Source organism: Lissotriton helveticus, chromosome 12 (genome assembly GCF_964261635.1).
Source record: "Lissotriton helveticus chromosome 12, aLisHel1.1, whole genome shotgun sequence".
Taxonomy (NCBI): domain Eukaryota; kingdom Metazoa; phylum Chordata; class Amphibia; order Caudata; family Salamandridae; genus Lissotriton; species Lissotriton helveticus.
The window spans coordinates 788905680-788931861 of NC_136073.1; the positions used below are offsets into that span (position 1 = coordinate 788905680).

The window sequence follows — 26182 nt, forward strand, 5'->3', positions numbered from 1 at the left end:
GCTAGACTTTTAGTACTTTTTCCCTCCTGGAACTATTCCGGCCACCCAGGCCCCGCACTTCAGCCACTGTGTCCCCGACTCTCCGTATACCAGCTGCAAAGTGTCACCCCGGACTCCTGGATGGAGGAAGCCGGCTAGCAGGATACTCCAGCTCACAACCGGGGGCTCCGCAAGGGGTCCGACCCTCCACCGGGGCCACTGCAGGCAGCAGGCCGAATATCAGTACAGGCTGAGTGCAGCGCAAGGAGAAACTCCCCGCCCCGGCTGCCACCCCGTGTGCGAGCCCGTGGTTACTAGGCCGCGTCTTCCGGCCCGCGCGCTCCCGAACGCCCAGTGGGGCTGATCCTTCAATGCCAGGAGGCCCGGGGGGGGGGGGGGGGGCGGTGGACAGGGCTGCGGGAGGTCGCCGGGGGTCCCCGCTCCGCGAGGGTTGGATCGCTGTCTCAGGGTTTTCCTCCAGGCAGGGCGCGCAAAATGGCGACACTTCCCAGCACTGGGTCGCTCTCTCGGCCCCCAGGACCCAGTGTGCCTTCTCTCGCCCCCCTCACCGCACTTCGTCGTTTTTGCCGCCGACCGGTGGTGTCCGCGGGGGCTCAGGCATCCGCCGTCAGTGTCCGCTGGGCGTCGGCCCCGCCCAGGAAGTCCGGCACCTACCTCCGGACAGGGCGCAGGACCTGGAGGGCCGCCGGCGGATCTCCGCCTCACTCTACTCCCCGGCTTCAAAGGTCTCGCGACGCGGGCCTCGGCGCTTCTCGCAGGATGCTTTTTCAGCTTTTCACCCCGCCGCCGCTCTGTGTCTCGTATTCCAGGCAGGATTCTGCCTCGATGCTACATCTCTTGGCAGGCCGATGATCCCCGCAAGACTGTATTTCCCAGGAGAAAGCCCGGCCGGGCACGGAGCTCTAGAAGAGGCCGTCCGCCATAGTGGCTGTTCGGCCACGCCCCTCCATAATATATGATAGATAAGGCTGCTGTTGCAGCTTACCCCCATCATATACTGCATGCTCACTATTTCTTAACATACCTAAACTGGTACAATAGGCGTCCTTAATTGATAGTTTGGTCTCCCTGCCAACAGTTTTGGGGTTTAGGTATATGTGTCCCAATACAATCTTGTAAAAGGTTTCCCTTACGTATAGTAGCCATGGGATCTCCATAGAATGATCAAGCTTAAGGCAGTCTTGCAAAATTTCCTTTGTGAGTTTCAATTCATCAGACCTCCAAACCTTGCTCCATAGCAGCAAAGGTGAGACATGGATAGTATCACTCACAAATTCAAGACCCACCTCAGTATGACAAAAAGTATTTGAAGTGCCAGATGGAACAGATAAAAGGCGCTTTATAAATTTATTTTCCATGACTTGGATTTTGTTACAGTTTTGTATACCCCATACTCCTGCGCCATAAGTTGCAACAGGAATGCATTTTGCTTTATATAGAGTTTTTAGTTCTGCAACCAGCTTTTGACCCAATTTACTTGAGAAACGGAAAAGGGCCTCTATAGGTTGCGTAGCCTTTTGAGCACGGGCTGATATTAAAGGATCCCAACTCAGAGTTTTATTGAATAAATTCCCCAGATAATTGAAATTATCGACTTTCACAATAATTGAGTCATTCACCATATACCTACGAGATTTTACCCCTTTAGGGCCGCAGACCATGGCAAAAGACTTTGTGAAGTTGACCCTTAGATCTAATCCTTTCATAAAAGCGTCAAAAGCATTCAAACACGTTTGCATGCTTTTGGCGGTTAGGGTCATTAACACTGTGTCATCTGCATAGGATAACATCGGTATACGTTTGCCTTTAACCTGGGGGAAGTCTACACAACTTTCCAACAGATAGCCTTCCAAACCGTTGGTGTACACCAGGAACAACAAGCATTTACAATGCAATAGGTCTCGCAGCATTAAAGTTTGAGTTATTGGCATTGTGTATGACAATGCGTTGCATACATTTTTTAGCAAACTTTGAATTGGTGAGCAGTGAGAGTGTGTGCAAGAGTATGCTGTTGCTCACAGCTGTTATTATTCACACAACTCTGATGATGCACCTCACGCACGGGGCTCACAGCTGTTATTATTCACACAGCTCTGATGATGCACCTCACGCACGGGCTCACAGTTGTTAATCACACAGCTCTGATGATGCACCTCACGCACGGACTCACAGTTGTTATTCACACAGCTCTGTTGATGCACCTCACGCACGGGGCTGACGCAGTTATTATTCACCCAGCTCTGATGATGCATCTCAGGCACGGGCTCACAGCTGTTATTATTCACACAGCTCTGATGATGCACCTCAGGCACGGGCTCACAGCTGTTATTATTCACACAGCTCTGATGATGCACTTCACGCACGGGGCTGACACAGTTATTATTCACACAGCTCTGATGCACCTTAGGCACGGGCTCACAGCTGTTATTATTCACACAGCTCTGAAGATGCACCTCACGCACCGGGCTGACGCAGTTATTATTCACACAGCTCTGATGTTGCACCTCACGCACGGGCTCACAGCTGTTATTATTCACACAGCTCTGATGATGCACCTCACGCACGGGGCTGAGGCACTTATTATTCACACCGCTCTATTTTGTGTACCTTTGTAACTGTACATATGTAACTTGTTAGTGTGTTTAGTGTATCTTGTGTACCTTTTGTAACTTACCTAGTTCTTTTGTAAAGCGCTCTGACACCTTTTGGGTAAAGTTTGCGCTATATAAAACTTCATTAAAGAAAGTAAATAGTATAGGTAAATATTAATTCATTTCAGCAGTGGATATGCGAGTTCCCTACCCCTCCGTCATTAGTGTAACGTTGTGAGGGCACAGACCCGCAATAGCGGACTGACTACAGAGATTGGAATCGCGGCAATAACTAGGGTGGGTGAGCGTGTGCCCAGTCTGTTTCTTTACTCGAACGGGATGCCTCTGTAGTCTGCTACGATGGATGACGTGCGAGAAAGCAAGTCAATGCTGCAGCAGGGTGCCATTCGAACCACTGCTTCTTAACGGAACGTTTAGTGTTGAAAATGCCACATATGCCTCAGAGAACCGTCCCCGTATGGTACATGCCCTGACAACGTCCCTTAAGGATGCCACGCATATCCCAAAACCCGGGAACGGGGGCAGCAGCCAAAGCTTCCTGCACGGAGTATCAGTTACGAACATACCCGGGAGAGGTCCAGCGATCGTTCACTCTGACGATAAACGGCCATACCACACTCTTTAACGTTCCTCCCATCCTGAAAGTCGAGCCACAGGCTGGCCTAACATCCCCGCTCTGGGAGAAGCGGTTAAAAACAGGTCAGTTACCGACTAACATTAAGAAACCCCTAACCAAGGCTACAAACTCGCTTCAAACTGGGCGGCTTACACAGTCTGTATGAGAGCGGCTGGAGAGTAGCACGAGCGGACCTGCCCCAGCATCAAATTAAATGGCATGAACGCACAGCAAAAAGCATGAAAACCACAACACGAAACCGAAACCTTCCGTTGCGTGGGACTTCCGTCTTCGGAGTGCCACGGAGAGAAGTAGTGCTGGTGACGCGGGGCTCCAATGCCCGAGGGAGATCCCCGTGGAGGCTGCAGAAGTCCAGAATGGCGGTAAGTGGCGCTTAGTTGTAGGGGGCAGGGGGGGTGCGCTTGTGTGCGTGCGAGCGCGCCTGTGTGTTGCCTGTGTGTATGTGTGCGGCGGCAGCAGGGGGGTCTCTATGTGTGTGTGCATGCGTGTGTGTGTCTCTGTGTGTGTGCGGCGGGGGGCGGGGGTGTATGTGTGTGTGCGTGTGTGTAAGTGCGCTCGTGTGTGTGTCTCTGTGTGTGCGCATGCGTGCAGGGGGAGGTGTGGCTGTGTGTTACGGCTTTCCAGGAGACAGGAGCTGGCCACAGCGAGCGCGTCCTCGTGCGCGTGGCCCGCTCAAATCGCCTTCTGGCAGAGGAAATGCACGCGGCCAGGTGCTGTCTCCTGGAAAGCTGCGTAGCTCACAATAGGTCTCTGGCGAGACAGCGCTTCGCGCTGTAAATCGCCACGAGACCTAAAAAGGGAGCTAGGATACATCCCTGGCGCACACCTTCAGTCGATGGGATGGGCTTTGTCTTCTCCCAACCTGGGCAAAATCGGATCCTCACTGTTGTGGCGGCGTGCAGTCTGCGGAGAAGGGTGACCAACGGTTGTTCAAACCCCATGGTCTCCATCATCTTCCACAATTTATCTCTGCAGCCAGTGTCAAAGGCACTGGATAAGTCGATGAAGGCCAAGTGGATACAACCACGCTTGGCCTTCATGTACTTACCCATAATTAAGGCCAAATTAAGGTACTGCTGTGTGGTTCCTTTGCCCCTCCTAAACCCATACTGGGAGTCCACAATAATACCTGATGACTCAGCCCAAGTTTCCAGGCGTGCCAATATCACCCTTCCCATCAGCTTACAGGACGCATCTATTAACGATATAGGTCTGTAGCAGCACGAGTCAGCTTTGTCCCCCTTTTTAAATATCGGTACCACTACATCCTCTTGCCAGGAGGACGGAATACGCCCTACCACAACTGCTCCGTTGTATTAAAGGGTTATGGTCACTAGCAGGATTCACTTCAATCTCGAAATCCTTTACAAGGTGAATGTACCTGCTAGAGACCATAGCAAAATCAATTATGCTCATCTGGCACCCTGTTCCTTGAAAGGTAGGTATGCCCAAAGGTCTTGAGAAATTAGACATATCCAGGACACAAAGTTCATTCATCATAATGATATTATTCAAAGCATCCCCTTGCTTTGAGTGTTTAAAATGAGCCAATGGCTGGTCATTTAAATCTACCAAGCCACAGACTCTAGTTCCACTAAATTTACACAAAGTACAATTAAAATCACCCACCCACATAACAAGAAGAGGAAATACAATATTAGTTACTTTGACCATTTCATCCTGTAATATTTCAATAACCGATGTTTCAATATCTGCATCCAAGGGTGCCGATTCTACCTGTCTGGTGTTGACTCTCCCACCCTGATTTACTGCTATATGAGTAATTTCTAGATCCAAGGGTACCATTTCTATTTGTTCAGCCCCAACTCTCTCTCCCCTAGCCGCTGCTATGGAAGCAATCAATGGATTAGGAGATAAATGTATGTTACTGACCGTCTCTGCCCAGGTTCCAGCTACTTCGTCTGCGTTTTGCCTCATTGAGTTGACAGCCCTATCCCTGTCAATGTCTTCGACCCCACTATTGGAAATGCAGGCATTCCGGAGTCAATCAACCCCCTCCATTCCCATGAGTGGGTCAAACCTATTTCTTAGTGGTAGATACTGTGCAACCCAATCCAATCTGTGGGTCTACCCCTGCCAAAGTTATGTGGTAGACAAGGTAAGCTAGGAATCGTATATGGGTAAAAATAATCTAAACCTAGTGATTGAATGTCACCTAATCTGGCAAACCTTGGTTCCCTGCGTATGTGGTCTACAATCCATGTGTTTCTAAAATTAACAATTATGTAATCTCCCTCGAGATCCTTAGTGCTATGGCCCAACCATGCCACTCGCCTTACTCCTAGGATCTCCGAATTTGAGCCCGGGGGTAGTCTCCTATTCTTACTAAGCCAAAAAATAACTTTATTCTTAAATTCCCTATCTGATTCTTGATAATCTAAGTTAATTTCTGGTACCCCTGTTAGGATAATAGTCAGAGGCATGGATTCCGGGGGGAGATTTACACACGGGAGCCTCTTTCTTTGCACTTCTTTACCCTGCGGTACAGTACTCGAAGGCTGTTTGATCACTTGTTTTGGATTTGGAGCCTGTTTAGGGGCAACCACCATGACTACCTCAGTGCCTTGGGCCTTTCTACTTGCCACACCTTTTTCCCCTGTAGCTAATTGAATATTCTGGGCCACGGGAGCGGCTTTAGGTGGCTTAACGTTTCCTGAGGATATAGTGGAAGGGCTCTGACATCTTTACTTTTTGTGCTCCTAATTAGTGCATCAAGTTTTGAAGTGTTCCCCTTTGTTATTAATTCTAGCTGATCTAGTTTTTCTTTGATTAATTTCCTTCGGTTGATCAGGGGCAATATTAGGGACCTAACTAATGTTTCCATTTTGGCAAGAAGATCCTCATTAGAGTTCTGTTGAATCAGAGGTGGATCAGTATTAGTTAATGCATCATTTAAAATAGGAGACTGAACTACAGCCTGTGAAGCATCACTGGGATGTTGAGTTTTTGCAAATCTTATACCGCCACCCATCTCCTTGCCTCCCCCTCTCTTATTTTTTACATGCTTAGGAGTTATAGTACATTTCTTATTTACTCTCCTCTGCCCCTGATCTTGTTCTGTCCGAGGAACGGGAGGTGGAGGCGTTGGTGTGGATGTTCTGTGGCTCAAGCCACTAGCAGGAAGACTGAGTGAGGTTGAGCTCAACATAGAGCCAGTAGCAAAACCAGCTGGCCCCTCCTCCAAAGAACAAGGGATTGGGCTAGTGTCTACAAGAACAACCGGGTCACTACAGTGGGCCATCTTACAGCAGACCCGATCACACCCAGAGAAGACCGCTTCCCTGTTAAAATATCTATCGACCGACGCTTTTCTGCAATTGCTATTTCCTTCTCTAGAATTCCAGTAGCCCGTTTGAAAAACTGATACAAGGTACCCGTAACCATGCCTGCATTAGTATTTACAGTAACCATTCTACTTTTCCCTGATCGTAAGGCCATGACTACCGATCAACAATTATCAATAACACTTTTAGTCGGAAAAAGCTCTAGGTTTATGTAGAATATAATAACACAATGTGGGAACGAAACCTAAAATCAAGAGGCAATGGCCCAGCCCGGCCTCGACCGTCCTCAGACGGCCCGCCCTTTCCCCGGGCTTCGCCCCAGTCTTCGTCCCACGCGCGTCCCGCACACCGCGGGAGTGCCAATGTTATATAGAAGGCAAGGGGGCGGGAAGAGGACCCAGGTGCGCTAGATGATAATGCGCACAGACTGCTGGTCCTCGCAGTACCTCTCCTCAGTCGAATTAAAAGTTACTGCAGGTGTTGGCCCCAAATCGGCAGGAAGCCGAGGCAAAAGTCCTTGTTAAAAAGATTCCACACGGGAGAAGTGGCAGCAGGAGATCACTGCTGCGAGCGGCTCCTGCGAAGCGGGGGCCGCGAGCCGTTAAAAGCCACAGGTCAAAGGGGCGGGAAGAGGACCCAGGTGCGCTAGATGATAATGCGCACAGACTGCTGGTCCTCGCAGTCCCACTCCTCAGTCAAATTAAAAGTTACTGCAGGTGTTGGCCCCAAATCGGCAGGAAGACGAGGCAAAAGTCCTTGTTAAAAAGATTCCATACGGGAGAAGTGGAAGCAGGAGATCACGGCCGCGAGCCATTAAAAGCCACAGGTCAAAGGGGGAGGAAGAGGACCCAGGTGCGCTAGATGATAATGCGCACAGACTGCTGGTCCTCGCAGTCCCACTCCTCAGTCGAATTAAAAGTTACTGCAGGTGTTGGCCCCAAATCGGCAGGAAGACGAGGCAAAAGTCCTTGTTAAAAAGATTCCACACGGGAGAAGTGGCAGCAGGAGATCACGGCTACGCGCGGGGGCCGCGAGCCTTTAAAAGCCACAGGTCAAAGGGGCGGGAAGAGGACCCAGGTGCGCTAGATGATAATGCGCACAGACTACTGGTCCTCGCAGTCCCACTCCTCAGTCGAATTAAAAGTTACTGCAGGTGTTGGCCCCAAATCGGCAGGAAGACGAGGCAAAAGTCCTTGTTAATAAGATTCCAGACGGGAGAAGTGGCAGCAGGAGATCACGGCTGCGAGCGGCTCCCGCGAAGCGGGGGACGGGAGCCGTTAAAAGCCACAGGTCAAAGGGGCGAGAAGAGGACCCAGGTGCGCTAGATGATAATGCGCACAGACTGCTGGTCCTCGCAGTCCCACTCCTTAGTCGAATTAAAAGTTACTGCAGGTGTTGGCCCCAAATCGGCAGGAAGACGAGGCAAAAGTCCTTGTTAAAAAGATTCCACACGGGAGGAGTGGCAGCAGGAGATCACGGCCGCGAGCCGTTAAAAGCCACAGGTCAAAGGGGCGGGAAGAGGACCCAGGTGCGCTAGACGATAATGCACACAGACTGCTGGTCCTCGCAGTCCCACTCCTCAGTCGAATTAAAAGTTACTGCAGGTGTTGGCCCCAAATCTGCAGGAAGATGAGGCAAAAGTCCTTGTTAAAAAGATTCCACACGGGAGAAGTGGCAGCAGGAGATCACTTGTGAGGAAGGTGGTTTTTAGTGCGAGGGAACGGCAAGTTCTAGTGCAAAAGATGGTCAATGGGGAGCCCAGGTTCATGGACCCACCTCCTTCAAACACCAGCGCCAAAGTAACACAAAACTCAGGAGATCTTCCAAAAAGTGAATATGTTGTCCTGCCACCCGTGCCCTGAGGAGAGTTGTTCCATCACAATCATTATCTCCTGCAGCCCTAGCTGCCACTACCATCTCTGCTGCAACCACTGCAACACCGAAACACCGGAAAGAGGAGAAGGTAAGCACCTGTACGACCTCCTAGAAAGAGACTGTCACCCCCAAGAAATATGGAAGCTACAGGTAGAACACACAAATAGTGTTTTTGCCTGAAAACAACCATTAAATTTGTCACACGTGGACCGTCACATAAACACTGTGAGAGTTCGGAAGGGGGTCATCCTAATGGAAGAGGAAGCCTCAAACATAAAATTGTGTCGTGCTTCATCATCGGCAACCTCTCCCCCCAGCCTGGAAGGACAGTACTTCGAGGGCGGACTCAACCACCTGTTGGACTCAGCGCAGAAGCAATTCTTAGATAAAAGCTACTGGATGTGAAGGGATCCAGGTCAATGAATTAAAAATACCTTAATGTGTCCCGGCTATTTGCCTTTATTAGTGGGTACATTAGGTAAGGTTAAAAAGGCTGTGAGACAGTAATGCAAGAGCAATGACTCACACCGCTATATAAAATTAAATAAGCCAACGTGTTTATGCCCAGCCTCAAAACCCATGCGGTCTGAAGCATTCCTCAGGCCTATTCACCTGCTGTATAATGTAAGAAGGAAACTAGTGAAAAGATGCAAAAAATACTAAATGTGCTCAGGTGAGTCCTACCTGAAAAAAGCATTAATTAATAGACCAAGGGGCTACCCTCATTCGGTTGTTTCAAAAGAATGACATGGAAGGTGGCATGAAGATGACACTGCAAAGCAAAACCAAAACACACAGAACACACTTGGTAGGTGAATAGACCATGCATAAAAGTAGCACATAATACATGCACTGTAATGAAAAAAAAGGCAAACCCATGCATAGAGACGCTAAGCTATTGGTACTTGCTCACTATCTTACCCTAGATTTTAGGGGATACCAGCTTCTTTAAACAGAGAGGGGGACAGTGTCCTTTGTAGCTACACACTATTGAAATCACGGTTCAAAGACATTGTAAATGGTTCATGAGAATGCTTCATACATAGTGAACCTTGTTTTCTTCAATGTCAAGCGTGCAATAAGTTGCCTGACAGCCGTCAGAAATAAGGGCGTACACAGCATATTTTCTACAAGTATTTTGAAAACTACAACACACTTTTTGCATGTATCCACACTCTTACTACTAGTAGCCGTAACAATAATCGTTGTCCTTGGGCAAGAATAGGCTCAACACATATGGATACCAGTAAACCATTCTTACTAGACAATTGATAAGGCAGGACTCCATTCACACAGTTTTCTTGGACGGATAGTAGTTTTGGGTTAAGAGTTCGCCCAACCTGTATAGATATTGGTACAGCATTCCCCTGGATGATGGATTAAGCACACTCCCATGCTCATTTAAAAAAAATACAGAAAAACACAGGAAGTGCTTGTGAAGCATGTTAAATATGTCCCCACACATACAAATCACAACTTGTGATCCAAATTCAAATCAACAACTTGCCTCCATTATCTGGGTGGAAAGGGGTTTCCAGAGACACTATTCATGTAAAACAAGCCTCTGTAGAAATGCGCTGAAAGGAGACAAACCCCGGTCTGACCAGACTCCCTCATGGAGGGAGGGGACGGGGCACCCTACCATAGTCGGCCTTTTCAGGTTTCGCCTGAGCCAGCGCATGCACTGCTCTGGCGAGACATTTAGTAGCTGGCTTTTGCCGGCCACCAGCTTGCTGTTACGTGCACAAGCGCGCGCGACATGCACAGCTGCCATCTGGCTTTCTGTTGTGGCTCATTAAGCCTTCCAGCGCCTGCGTGAATCCCCTCCCCTACCCCCTCCCTTCTCCCACTCCCTCCTCGTTAGCTTAATTTTCCTTTCACTTTCGCGCCACGCGCCTGTGTCACTTTCACGACTGCGCGCCCATTGCTTGTTTTCTTTATTTTTGTCAAATTACATCTTTTTCAGTTTGTTTTTTGTTGCGTAGTCAAATGACGCTTTATTTCTTTCATGCGCGGCATTCCACGCTTTAGCTTTAGTATTAAATATGGCGGCCGCACGTCTGTTTTGGTAGGCATAGCTCGTCACTCATCTTTTAGTTCCTTCCCCATATTACCTTTGTATAATTTATTCTGCTTCTGATCCTTCGGTGCTTTACTCAGCTTCTGAGGAGATCACCAAGTGGTCCAAGTGCATGCCACTAAGGCACACTAAGCTTTACGGGTCCTCTTGCACCAAATGTTTAGTGCTTGAGTCCTCCTAACTGCATGAATTATCAACATGCAAAACCTGACTTCCCGCGCCACACTTCTGCAACTCGTCACCAGGGTTTTAATGATGGATAATCACTGGTGCTGTCAGGTAAGACTTTTATCGGGTTCCAACCAAAGAAGCAGGATGACGTTGCATATCTCAAATCCCCTCTAGTGTTTGTTTCCAAGCGCCCACCTTCTAATCTCCCATTGGACTGCACCACCCAACTTTGCAGGCACAGGTACTCGCCACATTCTCTTCCAGTCCTGTGCAGTTGCTCCTTCACACACACATCCCCACTCAAAAACACTGTCTGCATCTTCGTAGAATACTACAGCCGAAGATGGTGTACTGCCTACTACTTTGCTTTACTATCGTTCAAGAAAGGGAAAAATAATCAACAAAATCTGCTGTTACTTAACCACAAGCATTACAAAGGGGTAATTCATCCGCTCTACACAAAACATTTTTAAAAAAAATAGATTAGTCGGCTTCAAACATTACTGATGAATGTAGCATATATCAAAAAATCTCATGTTTAGTTCTCTTTTTGTTTCTTTGGTGGTGATTTACTGTCTCTTTTCCATAAACTTCTTTGTTCAAAACCTCAACCACCTTTCAGATTTATGGTATCCTATGTCTTCTAAACTATGTTCTGCCACTTGTTTTTCTTAAGATATCGCTGGCAAAAACGCAATGTCGCTTTTGCTAAGTAAACTAACTTAGCTATGAATTTTGCCTGAATTGTATAGTGTATGATGTGCAACAGCGCTAAAAGTATGATTTTCAGATCAGACTCCTTTTTAATGTGCACGTAAATAGACTTAAACAAGCATTGACATAGCCAATAGGTCTCGCCTTTGGGACCTTATAAGTGTTTAGCCAAGGAACAGTCGTTGTTGCACCAAGGATATTGTGCTGCATACTTAAATACTTATAAGGTCCCAAAAGCGAGACCTATTGGTTATGCCAATGCTTGTTTAAAGTGGAGTAAGGATAGTTTTTCGTGTTTGCCAGTAACCATTCGGCACAAAGGAAGGGGCATGCCCGCAGTCGAACTTCCCAGGAAGGCTGGGAATTGTAGTTCCAGGCTACACATGGGGCCCAAAAGAATGGGAAATGTAGTTGTTTTGGCGGAACACAGTATATTTCTAGATGACATGAGGAACAATCCTCAACGTAGAAGGCTCTTGTTGTTTTCAAGATGAAAGAAATTGGGGGACAGTGCCGTATCCACTGTTGTGATTTATTTAGTTTATTTTGGGGACATTATCCAACAGACTTTAATATTGAGTAGGACCACCATCCAGAACCAGGTGAGGCAATCACTCAAATAAGCAAATTTCTATTATGGTAAATCATTTATTCGCAAAATGCAGATTACCCGCATCCTTATGTCCTCAGAATATCAGGGCATGGAATTAGGTGCCATTCAAAATAAAAGAGGGTGTTTTCACGAAAAGGGTGTGGTTCACATCTTCATGCTCCCCACAGCACCTCATCATTGAGTCCCCGGCGATCAGTCTGGAGCATATAAGATCCATCTTTGTTCGAAAAGTAACCAGGGTTCAGTCATATCTGTTGGTGTCTTATACAATTGTTCAATGACAAAACACTCCATTCCATTCTCATTTTATCCCTTTTCTAAATAGTGCCTGGTGAGTTTGGTTGCATCTCGTTTGTAGCTAATGGTGCTGCGGTGTTCAATGTGTGCGCGTTTATTTCCAATATCCATATGACCACAAGGGCATCTGATCTTATATATCACATCCCTAGAGTTACAGTAGGTCAGGGACTTTAGTTGCCATGGTGTTCTCAAGCCCAGGTCTAATTCCTTAGTCCTCCTTGTAAGTGGGTACACCCTGCAGTGACCATATGAAGAATGACCTACCGGAGGTGGTAGGTTCCAAAAATTAATTTGATCTCCTTGGGTTTCAATTCGTATTGGGCGTGTGTGTACAAGCATGTCTTTTATTTTCCTGGCCCTTTTAAAAACATGCATTGATTTCTCAATTGCGAGGCCTCCTGATAGTAGTATTTTCCAATGCTTGTTGAAGGCGTTCTGGAGTATGTAGGATAAAGGGTTACAGGCAGTTACACATATCAATCTTTTGTTCTCTTCTTTTTCTTATGTGGACAGCAACTGATCCCTGTTATATTGTTCAACGCCCTTTTCCTGGCTCTTTTGATCACATGGGAGATATTGTTTTTCCGACAATTTCTTGGACAGTTTCATTGCATGTGTCTTATAATCCTCCGAGCGGTTGCATGAGACGTAAGAACTGTCCCACAGGAAGGTTTTCCCTAAGTGTACATGGGGAAAAGCTTTTAAACCGAAGCCGGTTATTACGGTGTGTAGGTTTGTAAAAGACCTAGGTCTTGAGTCAACCATTTTTCACCATGATCAGGAGGTCTAAGAAAGGTAACTCATTTCCTCTAACAGTTTCAGTGAAACATATGAATGGATCTACTGCATTTAACCATTGGAAAAATAAGTTTGCTTCTTTCTTTGTGGAACTGCTACAGCCACAACAACAACTGACACACCTCTCAGCCTGACTGCAACTGGCTGTCACCACAGGGCCGTCTGTCCCAGAGTCACTGTAACCCCGATTTACAATTTCTACCTTTCAAGCAGCATTCCCACATATTCAGCTTATCATTTTACCATATGTATTTTGTGTGTTCGTGATTTTTTTTTACTTGAACCACACATGTGACGATTACAAGTACCACAGTTATCCCGGTGGAGCTGGTAACAGATCTCTGGTCTTTTTCCCTTGGACACTCTGGTAATTGAAAGTAGCTGAAATCCCCTGGTGAAAATTGAGAGAAAATGGGGTAAAACATGCCAGCATGAGTGTGTACATTTAGAATCCATCAGGTTTTCTCCATGTTTGATGGGGAGTAAATGTGCCTAGAGTTAACGATAGCCATGGTGTCGGTAACTCGGAGGAGAGCATTTACCAAGCCATTTTCTGGCCTACTTGTAATGGGTCCTGTATTTTAAAAGGTAGCTGATTGCAAAGGTTTTTATTATTCATGCAATAAAGAGTTTACTTACTTACTATATTTCTGGGGAGTTTTGCCAGGGGGTTCCCTACCCGCCCAGAGCAGCAGAAGATATTTCCTGAGATTAAAACATTTTCAAAGACAGGATAAATGTGCAATATGCAAGTGATATAACCATTTAAATTGCCAGAATTAGTTAATTATTAAGTTAATATACAATATGACTGAGCAGATTGTATAAAATGTGTTGATACAATGGCAGATGTATTCAAACTAATGTAAGAAAAGCTTTGGCTGCCAAGGAGATTAAAGTGTTGTTTATATTTTGGGGTTAAAACAGCTGATTGTTGGGTAACCTCGCTCGCAACCCGCCACCTTTGTTAATTTATTTAACAAACATGGATGCAACATGCTGGTATTCGCCTCTTATGCAAAAAAGTTATATTGTGTCACCAGGTACGAATACTGCGGTTGTTTGAAGAGATTTGAAGGCACAGTCTCTGCTCGTTCAGTAATGAGGTGCAAGTGCAGGGCAGATGGGCCAACATTTCCTTGCAATTTGTACAAAATCTGCAAATTGATTGGGTGGGCAATCCGACTACTTCAGAAACAGGTCACAAGAAGGAACAATTCTGAAACTTAGTTGCATGAGCCTGGATTGTAGTATGCCTAGAAGGTTTCCACTAAACATCCTTACAGACTGAAATATTTGCAGAATTTTTGTTAAAAAGACCTTTTTTGCTGGCTTATGTAGCAATTTTTATTTTTAAATGCAATGTGGTGACGAATAATAACCATGGATTTTTCTTTGTGATTAGACCTGCTTGAATATCCTGCCAGGGGTATTATTTCACTTACTGATTGAAATACTGTTTATGGTGTTAACACGTGGAATCCCTAGTGATTATTACTAGTGAAACCATGGACACGCCACAAAGCTAGTAATGTAGGCCATTGCTCTCCAAATCTCTTCATATACATTTCATCTTAAACATTTGTAAAACTGAAAAATGCTGCTTTGCACCAGACTTACCTTTCTCCACACAGAAGTGCGACTGGACATGGAAGATGCTGCAGGCTGGTAAGCCGATCGCGGGATTGGTGAAGGACACGGTGCAGGTGAGGTGATTCTCAGGCCGCAGCACATGCATGATGGCCTGCTCCTGGGCATGGCTGCATGGCCCTAAGACAGAAAGCAAAGACAATATCTCGAGTGAAAGTGAAAGTTAGCAAGGACAGATGTACTCCAGCACCCTTCAAATAAAATAAGCAAGATGTACTCACCAAGTCTTTATGTGTCAACAGATAGGGGATTTATTAAATATATTAGGGCCACAGGACAAAAACAAAAGTGTGCAACTATTTTGGCAATTAAAGTACACATTTTGAGACCACTCATGATTTGAACAAATCCCATTGATTAAACTAAGAAATCATAAATAGAATCCGGAAATGCATTTTATTGTTTTACTACTTAAAGCTCTTACTAATGAGTGGTGTAGTCAGATTATGTATGAATACAAGTGATAGAATATAATATAGATACAACATACAATGTGACGTAAACTGCCATTCAGCGCTTGGTCTTTAGTGTTCATGATGGGTGCTGCTCTGCTAGTGCAAGAGGGAGTGCACGCATACTGTCTCTTGAGGTTTGAAATGCCTCTCTCTGCCTGTGCATTCATCCCAACCCCCCCATCATCTGCCCAAGCCCCAAATTTCCTCACAGTTCCTGCCAATGAGCTTCAAGCTTCTTACATTGTCTTTCTACGTATTCCCCCACTCATCGCATTATTACTGTGCCCGAGTCGTAACCAAAGTTATTTTACTTTTATCTGGTCCAGCATTTGACTAAACCCATTCTTCTTTTCATGTATTGAGTGGGGAGAATTTAGTACACTTGTGTAGGATATTAGCCTACAGGTGTGTGGCTAAAAGTTACACCCCCTTAGCCCTCAAACTTACCTATAAAATACACATTGAAATGGTCACATAAACTTCTTTCTCTTTCCATAAGTAATATATATCTATTAATCAAATTGGTGTTTGAGATCCAACTGTTCCCAATCGATTGCCATTTTAATGAGGACTAAAGGCTCATTCTAAGAGATTTTTAAATGTGGTACTACTACTTTTAAAGATTTTTTCCCATAACCAATTTCAGCTTACAAGTTTCCACAGCGTAAACTCCACTGGCAGCATTAATAGTGCAATCAGATCGATCTGTTAGCCTTGGCTTGTTACAGTGCAAGAGGAGTTGAACTAACGGCTAAGGCGCTCGACCTCGGACCTGGGGATCTGGGTTCGAGTCTCGGCAATGACGCTGAACATCCTGTGATTCTGAGCAAATCACTTTATAATCTCCCCGTGCCTAACAAAAATGAATGCGTGTCCTCATGTAATGTAGCTGGTGCTATGTAAAGCGCTCTGATACCCGATTCGGGTCAAGTTCGCGCTATATAAAACTCTGCAAAAAAAAAGTATGTAATTGTGCCCAATGATCTTCCAACAGCAAGACACATTGTTTGAGCAGTGAAGACACTTTCTTCTATTCTTGATTACTTTGAATACCTGATAAGGCAGTGAGCATCCCGAATAAGACTGAACAGTCCGAAGGAAGACAATTAACTTCGGGGCAGAAATACTTACTCTTTGCACCAGTTTTGCACGACAAACGTGACACAAACCAGTATTGTTTTGGGATTTATTTGGCAGAATAAATCCTGATTTGTGTTGGAAAGTGATCCTAAACTAGTAACGCTTTGTGCTGTCTTATGCTAATTTGGGCTATTGATGCGTGCCACGGGTGAGATATGGGCATTCCCATTCAACCACCCAAAGATTCTGATGCGAAGCCCTACTAGTAAATACGGTAGAAGGATTTTGCACTGATGCAGCACGATTATAAAAATCATATTACATGACACATTTGAGGACTGAAAAAATGAAAAACTGAAAGTACACTTTGCACACGTAGATACAGTGACACATCAAATAGAGACAAGTGCAGTAGGAGCACTGTAAAAGCTTGCTTAAAAACGTGAAATAAAGAAAACATATACACAAAATAACACTGCTACTTATAAACGAGTAATACAAATGAATGTCTAATGCATATGTTGCTTATTAACATATATTGATGGAATTTTGATGTTCAAGTGAAGTGGCCAAGTGTTTTTGAATACTTTCTATAGAGAAAGCACCAGTTAGAAAAGGCGGTGCAAATACATGTTGCAATGAAGTACAAGCTTGAAATTTTGTCTAGTGACACTAGAGACTTTATAGTTCATGAAATTATGACAATTATTTTTGTAGCAGGAGTGTAGAAAAATATGCTCTTATATGAATATTGTGAAAATTTGTGGTAGTAGGCTATTTTTAACGTTAGCTATTTTCATGTAGTAATGATTTGTAAGCAATCTACATTTTATTTAATAACTTTCTTTAATTTCACTATATTTGATGTTGGTTTAAAGCTCAATATATGTAAACGTGTGAGGCTAACTTAAAGGAAATATTACTGACCTTTACCCCGATTTAATACATGGGTCATTTTGCGTTAATGAAATGTTCCTCTATTTGTTCTGTACATGTGTACCACCTGGTATTCCTGAATGTTTCTTCAACATTCACAGTGAAATATTACTGTGGGAAGAGAATTTCAATTTTTGATATAAGTTGCAACTTTATATTTCTTTTTCTTTCAATGTAATGCCTATGTGGACTCTTTAATCTTTTGTTTCTCATAACTAGAATGGGAAGCCATCTCAGTGTTTCAAACATCTCAGGTGACATGATGTGACTATGGACATGTGATGGTCTGTTAATGGTAGTGTGATGCCATGCCACTGGACATTGCTAAAAACTCTATAAAACAATAAACCCCAAAGGAGGAGCAATAACCGCCATTCTGATTTTTCCTACTTGAGTACTTGAGACCTGGATGCTATGCTGATTGACTTTACTTTTAGACTCGTTTTTTTCTGCTACAATTGGCAGCTGGTGGACTGAGACTTCCTTTGCCGAACCAATTTCCGAATTTTATTTCCTTTATTTCTTTAGCTTAATGTTAATAGACTCTGCAGCAATGGACTTTAAATCTGAACCTTTCCCCTTTTCTTTGTAGCACCTAAGCTGTTAGAAAATGGAACCACCCTTCTGCCTTAATGGTAATGGGACTTTGTAACTTGCAAATTGAATTTTTATTAATAACTATCCTTTAAAGATTTGCATAAATGTTGGGTGTTTTAATGCCAGTTGTGATATTCTTGACTGAAATCCTTGAATTTCAGTCAAGAAAATGCTTTTTGCTATGATTTTTTCATCTTTAATACAATAACCAAATTAATCTAAAATCTGTCTGAGTCTATTATCGAGTCTTGTTGGGTCTTCCATTTAAACTGTGCAATTGTACTGATGTTTTAAACGCAGTGTAGGCAGAATATAGATTCTCCACATTTGTGTAGATAGAATCTGGATTTCATTAAAGACACAGAGGCTAGCATTATGCATTAACTTTTATTTGCCAGGTCCTTGCAGCATTTCAAAGAATGACATCACCAACACAAAAATTCCAGAACTTTAGAATGTCCCAAACGTATATAAACTGTGGCACAGCAGCCATCTTCCTTTTTTAGGCTGCTCCGGTCCTTAAACTCGCAAACTTTAACTCATTAAAATGATAAACATAATCCTCTCGCCATCTTAAACAACAAATCTGAATTTAATTGCTTGTTAATAAAACACCTAAAAATCATAAATAGTGTTTCATAAATCCACTCCCCCTCCAAACACTTACCTGGGAGGATGGGAGGGATAATGCTAGCCTTCGTGTCTGTAATGAAATCCAGATTCTCGCTACACAAACTTAGAGAATCTACATTTGATGACAAGACCAGAGGCTAGCATTATGCATGTTCAAAGCTGTGATAAAACCAAAGATGACACATGACCCAATGGTTTCAAATAAAATCTTGCAAACATATCAGCATTAGACCAATCCGCCGCATACAAAATTTCCTCCAAACGTCCCCCTGACATGAGGACTTTACTTGCCATTGCACCTCTTACCGAATGAGCACCAAAACCCTGCAGACTTACACCTGCCTCAAGCATACAACACCTCACTCATCTAGCAATGGTTGCTGAAGAGACTGGTCTAAATGGCTTCACATACGAAATCAACAACTGATCATCAACATACCTTCTGAACTCACATAAGCTGTTTTTATACTCCTTTAAGCAAATAACAACACACAACTTAGGGTGATCCCCAAATTTAGGAAAAAATATCAAATTAGACATGCATTTCGTCCTTCTAGTAACCCTAAATATCACTCCATCTGGATTATAACATCTGTTACTAACGTCCAAAGCACGTACATCAGAAACGCTCCTAAAAGAAATCAGACACAGTAAGGTAGCCAATTTACCTGACAACTGCTTCAGTCTCAAAAACCTATTCATAGACCACCCCTCAAATAAATGCGAAGTTGCTTACATCCCACAAACAATTGTACCTAGGCCTTGGCGGTCTCCGCAACCTAACTCCTTTCATAACTCTACAGACTAACGGCTCTTTACCTATAGAACAACCTCCAACTAAACCATGACCCGCAGCAATTGCAGACCTATAACAATGAATAGTTCTGTAAATTAAACCCTTCTGAAATAAAGTTGATAAAAATGTGATAACTCTATGGCAGATGCTTCCACAGGACCGTTCCATGCACCAAAAAACTCATTTCTTCCATGCTCCAACCTACCTCTTCCTTGTTACTGGTGCCCAAGACTCCTTGAGCAACTTCTGAGCCTGTTCCGAAAGACCTCTGAATGCACATCTCTCCTGAAATCTTCCAAACAAGAAGGCTCAATGCCCCTTCCAAGACCAAAGGATGAAAACCACCCCTTCTGCCCCTAGAAGCATGTCCTCTGATTCTGGAATCAAAAAAGGCTCCTCTACTACCATCTCCAACAAACCTGGAAACCACGCCTATCCTGTCCAAAACGCCGTCACAAGAACCAACTGAAAACTCTGCCTCCTCACCATCAACAGAACCCTCTGAATCATTGCAAACTGGGGAAAGGCATATCCCCGAACCTTCCTCCAATCCTGTTGAAATGCATCTACCTCCTCTGTTAACGGGTCCGGTTTCCAGCTGTAATAACGTTACAAATTGACACGTCAGCCTTGAAGCAAATAAATCCACATCCAGTGGACCCCAAACATGAAATATCCTTTGGAAAGTAAAGAACATTCAGCTTCCAATTGCTGAAATCCCTGAGATACCTCGAATTTCAGTCTGCCACAACATTGTCCTGTCCCGGAAAATATTACGCCCTTAAACCAATTTTCTGCTCTACCCAAAAACTCCAAATCCTCTTTGCCAACAGAGTCAGATTTCTTGATCTGCTTTCACCCAATTTCTTTATATAACGAAACGCCGACACATTGTCCATTTTCAATAACACATTGAAAATCTTTAACCTCTTTCCAAAGCTCCGTAAAGCATAAAGACCTGCTCTCAACTCCAATCCATATATATGCTATGATTTCTCCTCCAAAGACCACCTTCCACCTGTCTCCTGATTCTCCAGACATGCTCCCCAACGAAATAGACTTGCGCCTGTTTCCAAAACAAAATCTGGACAAATTCCAAATATTGCCCTTCCATTCCAGGCCTCCAGATTCTTTAACCACCCAAAATAATTCCTTCTGAGCCTCTACTGAAAGAACTACATGATCTCCATACCATAGACCTTTCCTCAACGCCTCTGCCTTCAGTCTCTGCAGAGCCCTGTAATGAAGCGGTCCTGGAAAAACTGCCTGAATAGCGGGGAAAAAAATCAATCACCCATGCCAAACTCCTCAGAGTAACTTTCTCCTTCCTCAACAATCCCTTCACCTCTGCCTTTATCTTTACCACCTTTTTCTCCGGTAAACTCAAAGTTTTTTCCACTGTGTTCACTACAAAACCCAAAACCTCCAAAACACTGACTCAGCTTCAAAACAGACTTTTCCATGTTGATCAAGAAACCTAATCCCTCCAAAAGATCCATAGTCGGAAGTAACTGCTTCTTCAACTCCTCTTGACTCTGAGACATTATCAAAAAATTATAACAATATTTTATCATACGAACACCCCTCTCTCTCAGAAACTTGGCCACAGGTTTCAACACCTTTGTAAAACACCATGGTGCTGATGGCAGACCAAACGGTAGAGAAGAAAACTGATATAGCTCTCCCAACCACCTGAACTGAAGAAATCTGCGACTCTTCTTCGCAATAGAAATAGTGAAATAAGCATCCTTCAGGTTCAATTTCACCAACCATATTTCATAAAGAATGTCCTTCAACAGATAGATACCCTCGATCTTGAAATGCCTGTATACAGAAAAGTGATTCAACCTTCCTAAATTTATCACAGGTCTCCATCCTATTTCCTTCTCCTTTACCAAACATATAGTGCTCACAAACCCCGATCTTTTTCTGATAATTTCTGAATTTCTCCGTTCCGCAACATCTCCAACACCTCTTTTCCTACTACCTCTTGCACTTCCTTTTGAAAAACCAACTGTTTTGGTACTATCTCGAACACTATAACATATCCTTTTATAGTTTGAATAACCCAATTGTCCCTAGTTATATTTTCCCTATTTTTTTACAAACAATTTTAGTCTTTCCCCTACCTCGCAAGGGGTAGATCCAAAAATTCTCTTCGTACTCACCTTGATGTCCTTGAGAGAACTGTGCATGTCCTCTAGCTTGACGTATCCTACTGTACTTCCTCCTTGTGGGTAGAATCCAGTCGCTGACTGGAAACCCCTGAATGCAGCACAACATTGTGACTGGTACTGAGCCCTACTGAATGACCAGCCAGGGAAATGGGCCTTTGCCCCGGCCCGGTCAAAAACACCTCTTCCAAAGACCCTTCTTAATGATGACTCGGCCTTGTTCAAACTAGTGAATGTAGATACATATTTTCCAACCCCTTTTACCAGTCCCTCACCGAAAAGGTAACCCTTTGGGTCTTCAGAAGGCTCTTTTTTCCCCAAAGTCCCCTAACTTAGGAATTATCCTCATAAGGATTGCTTTGCACCTTTCCGTTGACAATGCCGCATTAGCATTACCTACAAAACATATAGCTCTTTGCGACCAACCCCAAAAGATTTAATTATCAATTTGAACATCTTTCATCTTAGCCTCTTCAGCCATGTCCATAATTCGAGCCAAAGGCCCCAACACATCCAGCAAACGATCTTGGCACTGCTTAAGTGCCCTGTCCAACCCTTTCCTAGGGTCCCGCCCCATCTTACACAAAAAGCAAATCAAATCTGGATCCAGATCTGGTGTCATGCAAGCATTTTCGTCCACCACAGGCCGAGAGCATTCAACTCTCATAACTGCTCAGGCCTCTTTTTCCAAAGGCCTTATTACTCAAAGCTTTAAAAAATTTGCCACATGAGACAATGGCCACCAGTCCGCACTTCTAGGGTGGTGGATCATCTCCGGACTGAACATGTCCTCTCCCTGAGGATCTTAAATGTCCCTTTTTCCTTCCATTCCTTCTCTACTCTGTCCGTGTCCAAATCCCAATCATCATCAATGTAATCATCCATAACAAACTCATCTGCCTCTTCCTCAAACTCCTGTTCTAGGACTTCCTCATGAGATTTTTCTCAAACATTCGTGCCACTGTGGACACCCTCTTTTGTGCCGCATAGAACACCCTCCTCATCTGTGGCGCAAGGCTCACCTTTCTATTTAGTCATAAATCTGACCCCCATTTCAATATTCTTTATCTTTCTAGCTCTCGTTCCATAACCTTTCACTTCACCTCCTTCCTCATCCTCCATATACCCATATTCATCCTAAGAGCAATCCACTGCCCTTATCTTCTTTTTTAGCACAATCTGTAAAACTTCTTTCATAGACCCTTTCACTTTTTCCTGCACAATCTTCCTTAGATTTACATCACCAGAACCTGAGGACTGAGCACCCTCACTCACTTCCATTATCAGATCTGTTCAAAAAACAAAACACCTGAACTAAAACACTTTAAACTTTATAATTATTATTATTTATTTTTTTAATTTCCCAAACCTCCTAAAAATATAAACTTTACTCTATACTAATTTATAATTTTTACTTCAATCTGTTTCACCTTTACAGTGCTCTTTTGAAAACTATTTAAAACCAAAGGAGAACAATACTTGAATACTAGCGTGCCTCCTATCCTGTTCCATCTGTCAAAAACAGCTAATGTCAGCTTGCGGTGGGCAACGCTCGCTCGCCCCTAATGCCGATGACTGAAAGACGCTTCAGGCCATCAACTGCGCAATACCTTTCTTTACAAAGATGGCCCCCGTGAGTCGTCACGCACTCACCATGAAAACGCGCCTGTTGACTACAGGTGTACCCGGAGGACAAATTGAATCTGTGGCGCCCGCCGAGAGGAACAATCCTTGCCTCGCGGACACGGGAACCTCCAGTCCTTGCCTCGCGGACACAGGAGCCTCCAGTTATGCCGCGAGCCACAACCGAAGACTCGATGGAGTTGCAATGGTAAAACAACGTAGCTATTTGTTTTTCGCTAAAAATAAACACTCCATTCCGCATAAGTCTATTCCCGCAGAACTACCATCCCGCACTCGACCCATAAATTGGGTTTTTTACTATCCTAAAAGGCAACTGCTGCAAGGAGCTGGCAAATAAAAGTTAATGCATAAATCTAGCTTCTGGTCTTGTCATGAAATCAGGGAGCTTTAGCAGAACATGAAGTTTTACTTCTTTTATTTTGTGTTGCTATTGCCGAGCTTTTGGTTTGTATAATTTTAGCGCGAGTTAACTTCTTCAGGAAGTTGGATATTCAGTTGCTAATCTTTATTTCTACAGGATGGTCTTAAGAGTGGCATATATCTCAATCTGATTTCGAATTTGTGAGTTGACTGTCAATTAATGGTCCTGGTTGAACAGCTTACGTGGTGTTCGGTCACCCTAATTTCTACCCCTCATATTGGCAGGGAAAGATTCATCAGAAGATCATTGCCTCTGTGGTAAATGGAAGTGCTATAGATTGTCAAATCGTAAAAGGCTGAGTATGGTTAGAGTAATATATGGGAACAAGAACAAAATTAATTTTTTACTGCGCTTCACGCTGCAACAGCACAAAAAGTGTACACTTCCTCAAGATAGGTGTTCAATGTGAGAGAAGTTTTCTTTTCTTTAAACTTTTCCAACTTGCATGTGTGATGCAATAGACAGAATACATACACGTACAAAGTGAGAACGTATGTCTTAGCACAGTATTCTGTACTGGACAGGCACCCTTCCAGAACAAAAGTTATGCCTGATATCATGTCCATCATGTCACATCATGATATCATGTCATGATATCATGTCCAAGGTTATGCGTGTGTTGGCGCAAGGCACCCTAAAGTGTGTCAATACAAGGGGAGATAGAAACAGTGCCATAAATCCCGGATATGGTGGTGTTGTGCTCTCTAATTTTCACGCACCAGCACGCAACAACTTAGTAAATCTTCCTCCTTCGTTTTTACAACCATTTGTCCAATAACAGATAGACAAACTCACGCCAAAGGCTGAACCCTCTGAGGCTGGTGGCAATAAGCAGATGGGTCTCCAAACAGTTGGGTGTGTTGGTTAAGTAGCTTCTGGGGCTGATGGTGAGGGCTAATGTTGAACTGTTCACAGCTACCTAAAATTTAATGCAGAAATAAGCTTTAAAAGTAGAGTCTCTGCTGAGATCCATGGAGATACTTCTGCCACCTTCAAATAGGTGAATATTCCTACCTCTCTGTAAGTCCTCAGTAACCCAGGAAGGTCATAAAAAACAGTAGCCTTCCCAGGACGCTTGGCTACCGCTGCCCCTGATGTTGTATCAACATCCATGATGTCACTGGCGGAGATGTGCCACAACCCATCCTCACCTATAAAGAAAGACAACACAAGAACTGAGGTAACCTAGAACTAGACATACATTGGGTCGCACAAGATTACATGTAAAATAAACTCAGTTCATAACTCTAGCCATAGAGTGGCCGAGCAGTCCATCAAGAAGGATATAGAGATGACCCAACCTCTCTGTCTGCAAAATGTAGCAATGTGGGTAGTCCTATGCCCATCACTGGTTCCTAAATGTGCCTTCAAAACTGACCAACTTATAAACATTGTGTGTCCTTGCCCAAAGAATTAAGCCCATCATACAATATGATAGGTTTAAGTTTACTATGTGAAGTATATAATGGAGCTCACTGGTAGTAAGCACCTCACTGGAAAGGTAGACCCAACCCTCAGAGACAAACTCCCTAAATAAAATGTAAATGTCAGTAGCATCACAGACCTTCTTTATCAGCTTAAGCAGCCTTCAATAATTTTTCCTGCTTGGAACGTGAACTATATGGGCATCTATGGGTAAATGTGTTCTCTTTGGGCATTTTCATGACTATTTTAGTACCTCCATTAAATGTACAAATATGGAAGCCACATTTGCAATTTTGTGATTTCTTTATGAATTCCTTTGTGAATCCCATGGAACACAACACGCTCTGATACATAATCAAACTAAAGATGAAGCCAATAACCCATCCGCAGACAGCAATCTCCCATCACTCACTTTTTTAAAAAAAAACTCTTTATTTGCGACTGCATGACTTATCACATTATACAATTAGACATTTCCAACAGTGTACAGTATTTTCTCTTTACTCCCACAACAAATAACATCAGACTTAAAACCAATTGGAACATCATGATACTTCTAAGACATGTCAGGTATCGCCTGGTCACAATCCGTAGAAAAGGAATACAATAATCACCTATGATACAACCTTTCATGCACCGCTGTGAGTGTATCTTAGATATGTAACATTAATCCTGGAAATCTTTAGTCTTAGCATTTTTCCCATCCCACCCAACTCCCCCCACCCCATCCCGTACGTCTCCTGGTCTCTTCGTTTACCTGGCAACCTGTCCTGGCACTAAAACCAGCCTCACCTTGGCCAGCATGCTCGTACTCAGCTGACTGACCTGCGTGCTTTCTGGGCCTATTCTCTGCATGACAGCCCTATAACCTTCCTCCATACATTCACAGCTAAGAGTTGTCCGCCTGTGATGGTGCCCTCTCTATTTCCTCCAGCTCAAGTAGCATCCGCTCCCAGTCCTGCGCAATTGGGTATTTTCGTTATCTCCCATCACTCACATCACTAATGCCACACCAGGGATCACGTTTACAGGGCGTCAGAATCCCCATGGCTTGGTAATATAGTCCTAAAACAGAAAGTGCACGCTGCATTCATCTTGCAGCATGACCCATTATTCCTCCCTCATTAAACTACTCTCTGCTTGACTGTGTGAAATGTCATTTTTTTCCTGAACTTGGCTGGCCTGTACATGGTTCAACAGGTCAGCAGCCTAAACACTAGATTGTCATGAGGCCTTCTTGCAGACTTTCCTTTGGATTCTACCCAA

At 44.0% G+C, this 26182-nt stretch overlaps 1 protein-coding gene across 1 annotated transcript in view; it reads right to left on the reverse strand.

The window, feature by feature from the left end:
* The window catches only part of NUP210L (nucleoporin 210 like), a 444253-nt gene that overhangs the window by 37930 nt on the left and 380141 nt on the right, over positions 1–26182 (reverse strand). The window contains exons 32-34 of the mRNA XM_078668895.1: positions 24506–24642; positions 24287–24410; positions 14726–14875 (exon numbers count right to left, since the gene is read on the reverse strand). Of these exons, the coding sequence (XP_078525021.1) occupies positions 14726–14875; positions 24287–24410; positions 24506–24642 (411 nt within the window). The remainder of the gene's footprint in view (positions 1–14725; positions 14876–24286; positions 24411–24505; positions 24643–26182) is intronic.